Source organism: Ruditapes philippinarum, unplaced genomic scaffold, assembly GCF_026571515.1.
Source record: "Ruditapes philippinarum isolate M1 unplaced genomic scaffold, ASM2657151v2 ctg107_1_1_1_1, whole genome shotgun sequence".
Lineage (NCBI taxonomy): Eukaryota > Metazoa > Mollusca > Bivalvia > Venerida > Veneridae > Ruditapes > Ruditapes philippinarum.
The window spans coordinates 89,110-103,038 of record NW_026864052.1 but is presented as its reverse complement, the minus strand read 5'-3'; the positions used below and the strand labels follow the sequence as shown (position 1 = coordinate 103,038).

The window sequence follows — 13,929 nt, the reverse complement described above, 5'->3', positions numbered from 1 at the left end:
CAAATATTTTCTAATTCGATTTTTTACTAATTTTAAGATGACTACAACCTTTCTGCTGATGTGCCTATCATAATTTTCACTATATCTCGATGATTTTTGTTTTTCCTTATAACTATCATAAGCTTATGAATTATTTTTTTGTGTGTTTATATACGTGCATTTTTCTTTTTTAATGTTAATAAGATTCTGCATTTTCATGAATAGCAAGGTTTGTTTGGATGCTCGAATCATTCTTTCTCATAAATTGTATAATGTTTACACCAAATGATTTTTCTTCGGTTCACAGACCTTCATCAATAGCCTGTTTTGAAGGTAAGATTTCCCTGTGAACATAAAATGACCATAAAACGCTTGAACGGAAATGATTAAACAAACAATGAGTACAAGCATAAATAAACTCATGGGGAGTTGAACACTGTTTAAATTAACAAGAAATGAATCCGAACTTGTCTTCCCTCTACCGTGCACTACGTTAACACATATGGCATGCACATACATAGAAACATATAACAACTATGAATACATATGAACGCCCGAGTCTTTATTAAACTCAGCTGTCTATAATGCCGTTAACAGTCATTCCATCCGCCATTAATTCACGTTTCTCTCATAGCGAAATAACCTCAATCGCTAAAATGTGAGAATTTTTCATTACCTTAAAAACATTAAAAATCATTAATTTCTTAACAACTGGTTTTAGCTTCCGGCAAAATTCTGCCTACAAAGTGCCTTAATTACGAAGTAGCACTTCAAACTTAACAATATTACCTCGAGAATCAACACTTCTTTAAAACTGCAATTCATAAGCATCAATTTTAGCTTATGTTTCAGTAGCTAAGAATACCGTCAATTAGAATAACCTAACTCTTCTCTGAATTTCTATAAAAGAAAACTAAAGATTTTAAATTTAAAATCGCACATAATTAAAATTGATAAAAGCTCAAAAATTTAATGTGACAATTTCGTTCCCATGTCTTTAACTGACTAAAAATAAATGGAAAAGAAAAGAAATGCATAATAAAAAGAAAGTAATTATTCTAGTCAAGTTTCAAATTTAGAAAATTGAACAAAAAATTGTCTCGACTTGTTCTGCTATATCAGAGGACAGTCATAGTGTTTGTTACATTACAAACAAACAAAGCACAATCATCCTCATACAAATATCTCCTAGAAACTAGAGAAATTGAAATCTGAACTGAGATTTCTGTTGAAAATTATGGTGCTTGGATTGGCAGACATTTGAAGTGATTCCTGCGGAGAGGTTCAACAACATAAACACCTTGAAACCTGTACAATTAATACACAATTTGTTATTTTCATAAAGAGCAGTAATGATGTGTAATAACGCAACAAGATAAAAGTGGCGAAGTGATGGAAATCATCACACCTCCCTCCAGCATATGTTTATAAAGCTTCCAAATTGACTGTCACAATAAATTCACGATTTCGCGGTGGCTTGTTTATTCCGAGAACATGATTACACAACTGCCGTCACATATTCTAGCAAATTCTTTTTTCATTTGGAACTAAAATTTACCACAATGATGGCTTTTAAAAGAGAATGCTATAAAAGAAGGAAATGGTAAAACTGTTCATCATTGTTTGTTGTAAATGTATTAAAACATTTTGTCACCTGATTCAACAGTACTGATCCAGACATGAAGTGATGACCAATATGATGATGATGGTGATGATGGTGATGATGATAAATGGTGAAAATAATAACTGTAACAATTTAAAGATGTTGATGATAATAAGAAGTATAAATCATTGATGATGATGATGATGATGTGTTGATGATAATGAAGATGATCATGACAATGATGATGATGGCGATGATGATAATGATGATGATGAATATAAATATGACACAAGTGATACTGGTGAAAATGGTGTTTAATGTTTCTTAACCTCTAGAGCATAGGATTTTTTTTTCACTTTCGTACTTTTAATACATAAATATTTTGATCATGATAATAATGATAATTTTGTGAAGTAAGATAATACTTACAGGGTAACAACATGTGGGGCATACTCCCAGGCCTTCGACTCTATCTTGTTCACTTTATTATGAGAAACCGACCTGAAATCAGAATAAAAATCAATTATTATATCATACTCACATAAAAATTTGCGTAACTTGTAAATTCATAGTTACAATTTCAGACTAGTAACTATAAATCCATTGATACATTCAATCTGTCAATAGTAATATTTCTAAAATGCTTCAAACAGGCTTTTTATTTTCCCATAAACTTCTTAACAGTCTTTTTTTTTCCCCTGTGGAAAAGGTTCACTATTTCAATCAACACCCTGTAATAGGTTTACTTAAGGCTCGTTTTTCCAAGCAGCAATAAACTGTTTATTTATATACGTGATAGACTGGTGCCTCTGACAAACAACAAATGGGGCAGATCACATGCACCATCAAAGAGGAGATAGCTTCATTTGCTTCAACTCGTACATACAAACATCAAAACGCAATAAAACAACTGCTCCGAAGTCTAACGAAAAGCTAATAACAAAATATATTGGATTTGTTTAAAGTAGTTAAAAAGTTGTGTTTGATATTGGTTGTCAAATAATTAATAACTTGTATAATTATATATAAATTATCAGTCACTGCTTATTCTACTTTGCATAGTTACTGTTACTCTTAATAACTGATATCAACATTTAAATTGACAGTGAATATTAGCACCAAAGTCTATACTGGCCACTGGCTTAACATTGGTGGCACAGGCAGGCACTCCAGGCTCTATAAAACTAGCTGACTAACTTCAAACCTTCATCTTGATACCCCCAAAATTGATAATGGACAGTTTCAAACATGGAAGCTGGACAAGTCCATTTCAGAAATTGAGCACGGTATGGGCAAAAGGCCTTTAGGAACAAGAAAAAGTCGTCCCTTCCAACAACCTCTCATGTACATTTTTATAGATGTAGATTTTAACCCTTCTAAAACTAAACCAAAACATCTTCATTACATACACATCAAGAAACCTATTCTGTGTGTGTAATTAAGGTCTCAAATTTATAGAAAAATGCTGTTTCAATGAACATCAGGTTTAATTTCGTAAATTCAATCTGGACCTTTGATTGTACCGGTTATCCAATATGTAACTTTGTGTAGTACAGAAAACCAGTCAACCGTTACTCAGGATCGCATTATTTGGGCCCATTTGAATTAGATTTAAAGGAATACAGCATTGAATTTCGCCTTAATGCGGAATTAAAATATCTGAAGTTGCGATGAAAATTTCATTAACCATTTCATTCCGCTGTTGTGACTGAAAATGGAATGACATTCATCATGGCAACACTACAGATCCTTGGCGAAAGGGGGGAAAAAAATGTTCCGTATGTCAGAAGTAATTAATGAGTAATTGTTATAATTTTTTCTGCCATGTCATAACAGAGAAATAAATGAAAATTACAAAGGTTTTTTTCTCAACATAACATTTATACTAATAAAAATGGCAACATATTTTTTATGGCTCAGGCATGAAACCTCGTCACTGAAAAAAATAAAATAAAATCAAGCTCACTTAGCAATTACAAAACATGAATTTGAGACCATATCAACATAAAACTGGCTATATTTTCCCACTTCTGTCCGACTGTAAAACCAATTACCCCACCCCTCACACCTGGAGAAGCGATCAATCGAGAATTGTCAAAACTTATCATCTCAAGTGTCAAAACTGATCCGTCTTTCATCTAATTTGCGCCAATTTTTCTCTCTTTTCTTTGCATTTCTCTACTATTATTCAAAAACCAGCCAAGTCTTGGGGAAAAGGAAGCCTCTGTTTATATTTTGAGAACCTGCTCAGCTCATTAGAAGTACTATGGCTGCATGAAGAATGAAGAAATCACAGATATGAGAATCAAATCACCAGAAATGGAACTTTGTTCTGGAGACTTTAATGAGATAACCAAGCGAGCCAAGAGGAAAAAGGAACCCAAAGTATCAAAAGAACTCAATGTTTATTCATTCACCAGCAAGCATTCACATCTCATTCAAAAACCATACACTAACAGTCTTGTTATTGGTATGATAATCAGGGAAGTATTCAAACAATTTCATCAACTTCTGTATCTGGTACAATAACCAAACACTAGTTCCCTTTTGATATGGACCTAGTTTGACTAAAATTTACACAAGCTTATATGCCGTGTTCATGACATTACTAGTTCTTGTATTATTGCTATAACAGTAACAGAATTCATTTTTTTGTCCTATCTAATTTTTTTTTGTCCTATCTTATTGACAAATGTATAATTTTTACTTTATATTTCCTTTGTTACATATATTTCAAACAAGTAATAAAAAAATTCTCCTTAAAAAAACTGAAAACACACGTCGGCAATAAAAACATCGCAACCCCATGTTATATTACATAAATTCAATTTTAATGTTCTTATTTCATCGAGACTGCCTTACAATAAGCTCATAATGTTGTACGATATTTCATGCACATTTCTGTCTCTTTTCAAATTTGTAGCTCGCACAAGTACAATACTAGCAATAAATCGGTTCCATTAAGCCTTGCATAATATGAAATTTTGATTCTTTACAATACATGTTTATTGATGCTTTGAAAAGATAAGCTTTCAAATGATGCTGTTAAAAAAAAGTTTCTTTTCAGGCCTGTTAAAAATAAAAATATTCATAAAATGCAAAAGAGCTTTCCCCATTTACCAACAAAGCCTTTTAATAACTGTGCGACTATAAATTTACTACAAGTACTATTTTTTCGCCCATATTTACCAATTAAGATTAATGGACAGATTAAAGGTGTACCGTTTTCTATATAAACTCGGTTTTATTAACAAACCAAACGAAATAAATCATAAAACACAAACTCCCATTTCCTAGCCGTAATTTCTAACATGTAACTGGCAATTTTCACATACCATACTTAGTATTAAAAGACATCTTGCCAAAATATTGTTTATTGACATTTTTGCCGATATATATTCCAGGTGTTTGTATTCACACCTATATACCTACAATGCCCACACCTGCCAAAACATCGAAGTAAATTGGCTTAAAATGTGCCTTCAATTTTAATTAGATCGTTACAAAACTTACGGCTTGTCTGATTTTTCCTGTACACCTGCTATAACAAACCCTTTACCCCATCCGCTTTCTTTCTTTTGATTTCTTTCAATTGGCACGAATTCCCTTAAAAAACATCTTTAAAGCATTGTGCCAAAATTAAAAGAAACCGTTCCTTCTGCTTGAATGTTTGTTTTAAAGAAAAAGTACTTTTCTACATCAAAGTTTAATTTTTTTTAAATGGGAAAAATATCAAAACAAATTACAAACAAACACGCGTACATGAACCAATTATTTTTAAAAAGTTTGCAGAAAATGGACTTCATATTTTATAACAAATCTTCCGAAGTTATATAGTATTGTTATTGAGCAGATTACGATTACAATGTGGCATTATTTTTCTCATACTGGATTACTTACCAAAACACAACATTCTGTTTTCAACATAAAACAAGCCGTAAGTATTCCCAGACAACGAGCATATGAGAGTACGAATAATAATAATTATATAAAGCCATTCGTTCTCCCCTTTTTTGCCAAATGCTTCTATAAAACGGGAATAAAATACATATGGAAGCTCTTTTTTCCAAGGTTTGCATGTTACGATAATAAATGGGTAACATTGTACTAAAGGCACGCCACTATTCAACCATTTCGGTTCAGGTACTTGACTTTACTGTTATTTGACGAGAACCTATATTATCTGTTTTATATAAATTTTCTTGTGTGCCTGTCATGAAAATGTGTAAAGCATTTATTGCCGGCAATTACTTTATGATACATGAACTGACAAAAAAGAACATATAGGGCAACTGCTATCTGAACTGAATCTTTTTCCACCCTATAGATATGTACTTTATACAGGATCATAATATCCAAATAAAACAACACTGAATAAAACAAAATCAGACATCACACTTCCATAAAGCATTCCTTTTTAATATTCATAAATAATTATATCTTGAAATTACATTTTCACAAAATTCAACTCCACCTCATGAACAAACAGAATTAAGAAATTAATAAAGTTTGTACCCTGTAGACTTTGCCAAAATAAAGTTTGTACCCCGAGGACCTGGCCTATGTTTTCGACACCATGTCTAAACAAACTAAAACAGAGTCAATTTGTTTCCTACTGATTACACAGCCAGAAGAAAAATCTCCAAACAACAGTGACAACTTCCTCACATTCATCAGAAATTTCAGCAATCATGGATACATGCTTTCAAATTAAAGATTATCACTGGCAATGCTCACCGTCTGAATCTCAAAGACAAGCAATGTAAAATAGATAATTAAAACACTTACAATTCTTTAAGGTTGTTTAAACCATACAGCCAGTTCTGTGATATTGTTGTCAGGTTATTCTCATCAAGTTGCCTGTAAAATACAAAACATTATCATTTTACAATATTATATTTCTTTTTCATACTTTAAACAAACAGGTTTGGTTGTTTCATTCATTAAAATGGTGGAAAACGTTATTGACAACAACTTAATAATGTACTTTAATAGTCATTGACTGTTTTGGGCACCATTTTGTGGATTATAAATAGTTTTTATTAATTATCATTAATTTAGAAATGGGAAACCCCAACAAAGAAATTTATTATCAATAAAATTCATTAAGTTTTTTTTCCACAAAAAAACAAACAAACAAAAACACCAAAAATAAAATGATTAACACCAGCAAAAAACAAAAACCAATAACAAAAACCACAAAATATCTTTTATTTTTTCTCAACGTATTTTGTAATTTCTGCAACAAAAACTACACCTTGTTATCAAAATCACCTTTTTCTTTCCTCAGAAAGTACCGAAGGAAAAGTTGAAGCATCGATATCAAAGGTTTTCCCTGCATTAATGAAAACCAGGTGCCTGTACAATTTCTGTATCTATTTAACATGACACACACTAGATACAATGAAGGTTGCATGTCTTAAATATATCTCATTCTCATTTCACTCCTATTAATTTGACAACACTGCAAGCATAATTTATCCCATCCCAGCCAATAAATTGTTTAAATTAATTGACAACATATACCCCCAATAAATTTTCTAGCATCCCAGCTGATAAATAAATTGTTTGGTTTGTATTAATTGACATCATATATATAATAATACCCAAAATAAATTTCAAAGCATCAAACCCCTAACAATACTCGATCTGATAAATTTTCATCATCCTGATTTCAGAGCTGTCAGAATATTGGTATCCAGAGGGACATAGTGATAAAAATTGCTTAAATAAAGTATATGCGACAATGAAGTATGAAAGTTTGGACAAACTGATTGAAACTTTCAGTCTTGCTAAAAATGGCTCCATGCTTCCAACAAAGGTAGGATTCTATCTACTGTTTTAAGCAATAATTATAATTCCTATTATTAAAGTTACAAAACATCTTTTAACATAAATTGTCCTGGCCATTTTCATTGCATCTGAATGTAAAACAAAAAGAAGACTTTAAAAACGCTGATTCCGGGGCCGAGTGCTTAATGCAGTTGATACAACCGTCATAATAATTATATATACAGTATCTTTCTTTTTGTAACATCATAAAGGTCGAAGGGTTTAAGTCAATAAGGTTTATGGCAGAGTAAGAAGCATTATGAATATTCAAAATTTGTAGGAAGGGCAAAATGTATCAAAGATACGTCTTTTACTAATTCAATACACCTGGTATGACATTCTTTGCTGATGTCACAATGTGTTTTTCTCGCAAATCACAAGCAACTGGGGTATGTTCAATGTGAACTTACACTAACATAGTTCATGTGCCCTCGTTCAAGACACTGATCAACAATATCCGTATATCTAAATAAAGTTATATCATATCAGTTCATGTGAACATTCTACATTGTTGGATCCCAGAAAAAAAAATTTTTTTTGGACGGCGGAATTTTTTCAAAGTTCTCGCTTGGCAGGTAGTTATCTTATAGAACACTTCTGCGATCATAAAAGTCTCTCATTATAAAGTTGCAGGCTGACTGCAGGTGTCTATGGTGATAAGGTCGGGTCAATGAGCCAGACATACAAGGGGTGCAGAAAGGCACTCACTTACTGGCAAATTTCAGCGCGAACTCTCACAATACTGGCAAATTTCTCTGAAATTCAACAAATGAGGTGTTTTGTTTAGCGTCTGTATGTCAGACTTCAAATAATTAGTATCATATCTACTTAACATTGAAACGCCAGATTGGCTGACGGCAGACACTCAACTTTGGCAAAATTTGTTGAAATTCGACAAACAATTCGTTTAACAGCTACTGATTACATTTCTCCAGTTCCTAAAGTATCATGATACGGAATGGCTTTATGTGTAAAGAACTCGTGCACTTATTGTCGAGACACATTCGTATTATATAAAATCAACAAACACCACCTATTCTGAAACATCAAAACACATTTACGGCAGTTAGATGCTATAAAAGACACGTCTTTGAGAGGCCTTCGCGTTAATCAGTTCTGATCATCAATTAATATTTCACAGTATTTTTTCTGAAAATGTACAGCACATTAAAGGCATATACAGAGAAGTTCCTGTAAAAAAACTTATTGAAGGGACAGATGTTGTTAATATGCCCCGATATAAAATTTTATATCAGTGTTTATCATTCTTTTGGTAATTTTTTTATTATCTATGTTTTATTTAATATCAGAGGAAGCTAAAAACATATGTTTAGATGATTTTACACGCCAAACACAAAGTGTGGTCTGTACCAAGCAGGTGCAGGGGTTTCTTATGCGCCAAAATCAGAGATAAGTTACAACCCGGCTACCATATGATACCCATAATGCAGCTTCATTACAGGAAGTAGCTGTACCATGTTGCCATGGTAAACAGATGTAGTCACGCCATACTGTACTTAGGATGCAGCTGGGCGAAAACAAAAATGTTAAAAAATCACCAGGAAAAAAATCACCAAGCTAATGTACATGAAATTATGACAGGGATACCCTCTATGTTATTTCTGGTCAATGAATTCATAAATTTAGTTTAACGGCTGGATGATATGAAGTTATATAATATGATGACTTAACACATGATCTAATTTGAAATTCTTTAAATTAAATGTGTTAGCTTTTATTTTTTTTTAATTCAATTCATATTCAAATTGTCTCATTAATTATATAAATCTTTTAGTTTATCTATTGAATGAATGAATGAATGAATGAATGAATGAATGAATGAATGAATGAATGATTTCAGTATTTACAACTAGAATATTATATGACTTTTATAATGCACAGTCTACCATTTTTAAGTGTCAAAACCTATCCTGCCAAAAAATTTGGGTTTATTTTTTTTTTTTTAAATATATGTGAAAATTTAAACTGAGGACTTGGGAATTTTAACTCCCCTTTTTCAAAAAAATTATCTCTCCAAACGCAGATGTTGAAATAAAAATCTACAGGAATGTTATTTATTTCATTTAATCATCTCTTTTTCTATTTTGTCTTCCAAAAATTATCATGTACAGGTTTTAGAACCTAACAGGTGAGTTAGGTATTTATATTTTAAGAAGGGGGTATTCAGTTACAGATGATACTGCACCATGATACAGCCTTCCTATCTTAATTACAGGGCAGGAATGCGGACTGGTGGTTACATCAGAATCCAGGCCCATATCACATTTTGCAGCAGAATATCTCATACCGGACCAAACGCTATATAACTGTATCGTACCAGATAACAACCCGGTATTTACAGCTTTTTGGCCTCGTACCACTAAATTAACAATGCACTAAATGTTTCTTTTCAAATGTGACCAGTAAAGTTTTTTATTCGCTTTTTTCCTTCTTCCCTCTTATCTTTGTAGAGATATGGAAAACAGACAAAAACCCAAAGAAGTTGAAATCTAAATAAAGCAGAATCTATGAAAAAGATGAAGTTACAAACACAAACATTTTAATGAGATGAAATAAATACAGGAAAAAAAACTTTAATCACTATGTCTCATGTTTTCTTTGTTATCAATTGCACGTATGCAGGTTTCTACCGACTGGACTGGGTGAACTACGGATGGTAAAAAAGAAGTTTTTTGTTGAAATGAGCTGAGCTGAACAAGAGCCACTAGCATGATTCACACCATTTATTCATATGAGGCTAAATAAAAATATAAAAATACTTATAGTTTTGAGCTAGAACAATGCACATCATTTATTTAGAAATGCAAGGTTAAAAAATACTTATATATTTTATCAAATGACATAATAACTGTCTAATGTGAGCGGTTCGACATTTAACTTATTAATGTAGACAAGCACTGCAATCTGTTATCAATGATGCTTGGCAATCAGTATGCATGTTCAAACTTTGTTTACATCATTATGTTTCAAAATTTCACTTTATCTTTTTGAAGCTGCACTTATATTTTTGTTCCTATTAAACATTTCCGCCCAGAACTGATCAACTAAAAACACCAAATCTCAACATCTGCCAGTGTTTGCTAGTTATCCACGCAAATCCGAATGTTTTCCAATGAACAAGTCAAGAAAGCATCGATAAAAACATCTGAACGCCATCTTTGAAGTTAAAAAAACAGCCGGCACTGGTATCAGGTTGTGAATTGCCCCGGCAATTAATGGGAGTTGCAGAATCGCGCATCAAAACAAAGTGTCAGGAAAACATTGCTAGGATGTCCCACCATCGCTAATGATTGATAATGCGAATGCCACAACTTTACCACAGAACAATGTAAAAGCGGAGATACATACATACATATGACTGGTTTCGCAAATTGATGGATTATCTCAATAACTTAACTGTTTAAGAAACAAACATCGCCTGTCAAATAGAGGGAGCTATTTCTACCGTTCTCACTTCAAAATCAATAAGTTTGGACAAACTCTGCACGGAAAACACCCATTATTTTGAATATTCATTATACTCGGAATGGAAAACAGCCAAAAATGTTGCTAACAAGAGAAACCGATCTGGGGAAAAAAAACTTGCCTCAAAGAAACAAAATACGAAGTCTCTCCGGTTTTTCTACAGGCTGCATGATAATAATGTCATAGATACCCCAAAAATTGGCAAAAAACTTAACAAATGTCGGGGAAAAAAAAGCAAATTTGTAACTTAAAGTATCACTTTCTACAGAAGAATATCCATTTCAGGAAAAAAAAAACATCAGCTCCTCAACATTCTAGAATTACATGTCATGTATAATTCAACATTTACATTAGTCTCATTTAAAAGATAAAAATTACTCAGACTTTTCTGCAGTTTTAATGGCTTACATTGTTTGTGTTTTGTATTTTTTTCTCTGAAAAAAATTTCTTTTCCGCTCCCCCCACCCCCATTTTTTTGTTATCCGGTTAATTTGGTTTCCTTTTATCTGTTGTCATATACAGTTACATATCATATGAGTGAAGGTGCCAAAACCTGTCAGACCTAGGCATATTTCTGATTGTTAGATCTTTTAATTCTGTTTGATATGCCTGTTTTTATTGGGCACGGATACCACCTTTCTCTAGTTAAAAAGAGATTTCAGTCTCTAATTACTCAATTAGATAGCCTTTGAAGATGCAACTATTCCATGAACATTTCCGATAAGAGTAACAATTCTTTTCGCTAAGTTCTTCACATAATTCAATAAAAGCAAGCCGCTAAAAGATGGATAACAAATTCTCTTCCAAAACACTTGGACTTGCATCGTAATTATGCCTCTACCAATTTAATTGGATCATGAACAGATTCGCAATACCATTCGAATATGCGTACCTTACAATTATTACAGATTTCAGTTATCAAATTAATTATGAAATCAAAACTCAAACAGCGTCATTGCCTGAGCTGCCGTTTATAGTTAGGGACTGTTTTGCACACCGATTTAAGTTTCTATACAGACAGCGGATACAGAATCTATCAATGCTACAGCCCTAACCAAGATCTGCCAACAGGTCCCTGCTGTCTAGTCACAGATTTTGTAATTGTCATGACCAAAGGAATTTCAGACTTTGTTATTTATCAAACTAACTTACAGATTTTGTAGGCGATCAAGACCGAAGAAAACGCCATCTTCTAGAGTATGGATCATATTTTTCCTCACTTTCAATAACTGTAGACTTCCAAGGCCCTTAAATGTTAAGCCCATTAGACGGGAAAGCTGGTTCTTGGACAAGTCCCTGAAATAGAAATAACCAGAATTTATATAATATAATAAAAATAATTATTCTTGAATATACAATTTTCATCAAAAGAAGTATAACGTTATTAAAATATCTCATAATACAACATGAGTTTTTTCAGTAAGCTATGTTACAGAACATTAAACCAATGCTGTTAGATCACATACATGTATATAATTTTTAAAAGCAGCATGCCTCCAGATGAGCCAAAATATTTCAAGAAAATCTAACTTGAGAAAAATACATAAAAAATTTGAGAAAAGTAAAAAGATTCAATATTTAAGTAATAAGATAGATATTATATGCATTTAATGACTGATTTTGACGTAATTATCATATTTCTACTGTGGGCTACAGTAAGGGCTATTTCTGCATATTTTGATCTGGTTTTTTTTGGTAATTGTCTTAGATTCTAAGTGCTGTCGCAATGTGTAAATTAATTTCTTTGTTTACTTGACAATATTTTACTTTTTAATACATTTTTAAAACTGTTCATGAATCATATAGCATGAATCTGAAGGCATGCGGCTTTAAACTCATTTTCTGCAGTCTAACAAGAGCTTCTCTCTTATGCCACAAAAATATTTGATACAAAAACTTGATGCCACAAAATTCATGTAAAACTTGGGACGACGTCACTTAGATTAGTCATTTTTTCAATAAAACTTTAATTCCAAAATAAAATTGCGATATTTGTCTTTTATATTTTTAGTCATCTGCATACAGACATAACTTCAGAACAATACAGGAAAAATTCTAATCCTAGATATCTTCTTTTTTACTGAATATTATTTCTGAATCATAAAGAGGGATACTAACTGACAACATTAATACTTTCTTTAATTATTCATTACTTTGAAAATCTACTTCTTAAGAGAAATAATCATAAAATGATGTCCATAAAATTTGATTTTAAACTAAGACAATTACAATTCATTACAGAGCATGTTGAAAATAACGAAAATTTGCACACTTACAAAGATTTCAAATTGGCGAGTTTAATGAAGAGGTCTTTAGGGATATGGGATATTTTGTTCTTGTTTAGTTTTAAAGTCTCCAGTTTCGTCAGATTGTAAAAACAGCCAGCTTCAAAGTAAATAATCTCATTGTTCCGTAAAAATCTGAAATAAAGAACAGAAAATAAAAAGAAATATGAAACTGTTCAACTATTTACATGTAAATGAAATATAAGTAAACAAGCAATAATACACTTGTTTTGAAGAAAAAAGCAAGATATGGATTTTATTTAATGTTTGCAATGTATCACGGAACTTTCAGTTAGTCACATTTCATCTGAATAACTTTCAATGCAGTTACGGTTTCTTCTAGATAATTCTTCTAGATAACAACGTCACTGAAGAAATCACATTTATTTTTTATTATTTATTTTGAATGTAACTTTTCTTCATTTTACGGTTAACAACAAGTTCCCAGTTAGCAAAGTACCAATGTTTTTTTATAAATTAATCATATGAGTATTTTTCATGTAGGAAATTAAGATATAAAAAAAACAAAATATAAATATTTAACTCTGCAAAAAGATCAAAAGTTTTTGTAAAATATTGTTTACATACACTTTTACTATGATGTGGCACATTTATTTATTTTTCACTTCAATAAAAGTATTGTAATGAAATACAAAATTCACATCATGTGATGTGAGCGAGATAATACAAGCAAAAGAGAGAAAGAGGGGGAGAGAGAGAGATGCAGAAAACCTGCCAAACTTT

General features: G+C 31.8%; 1 protein-coding gene across 1 annotated transcript in view; it reads right to left on the bottom strand.

Annotated features, from left to right (window-relative positions):
* LOC132724284 (leucine-rich repeats and immunoglobulin-like domains protein 2) overlaps window positions 1-13,929 on the bottom strand; it is a 48,651-nt gene that overhangs the window by 17,332 nt on the left and 17,390 nt on the right. Inside the window, 4 exon segments of the mRNA XM_060709117.1 lie at window positions 2,012-2,083; window positions 6,371-6,442; window positions 12,053-12,196; window positions 13,177-13,320. Coding sequence (XP_060565100.1) covers window positions 2,012-2,083; window positions 6,371-6,442; window positions 12,053-12,196; window positions 13,177-13,320 — 432 coding nt within the window.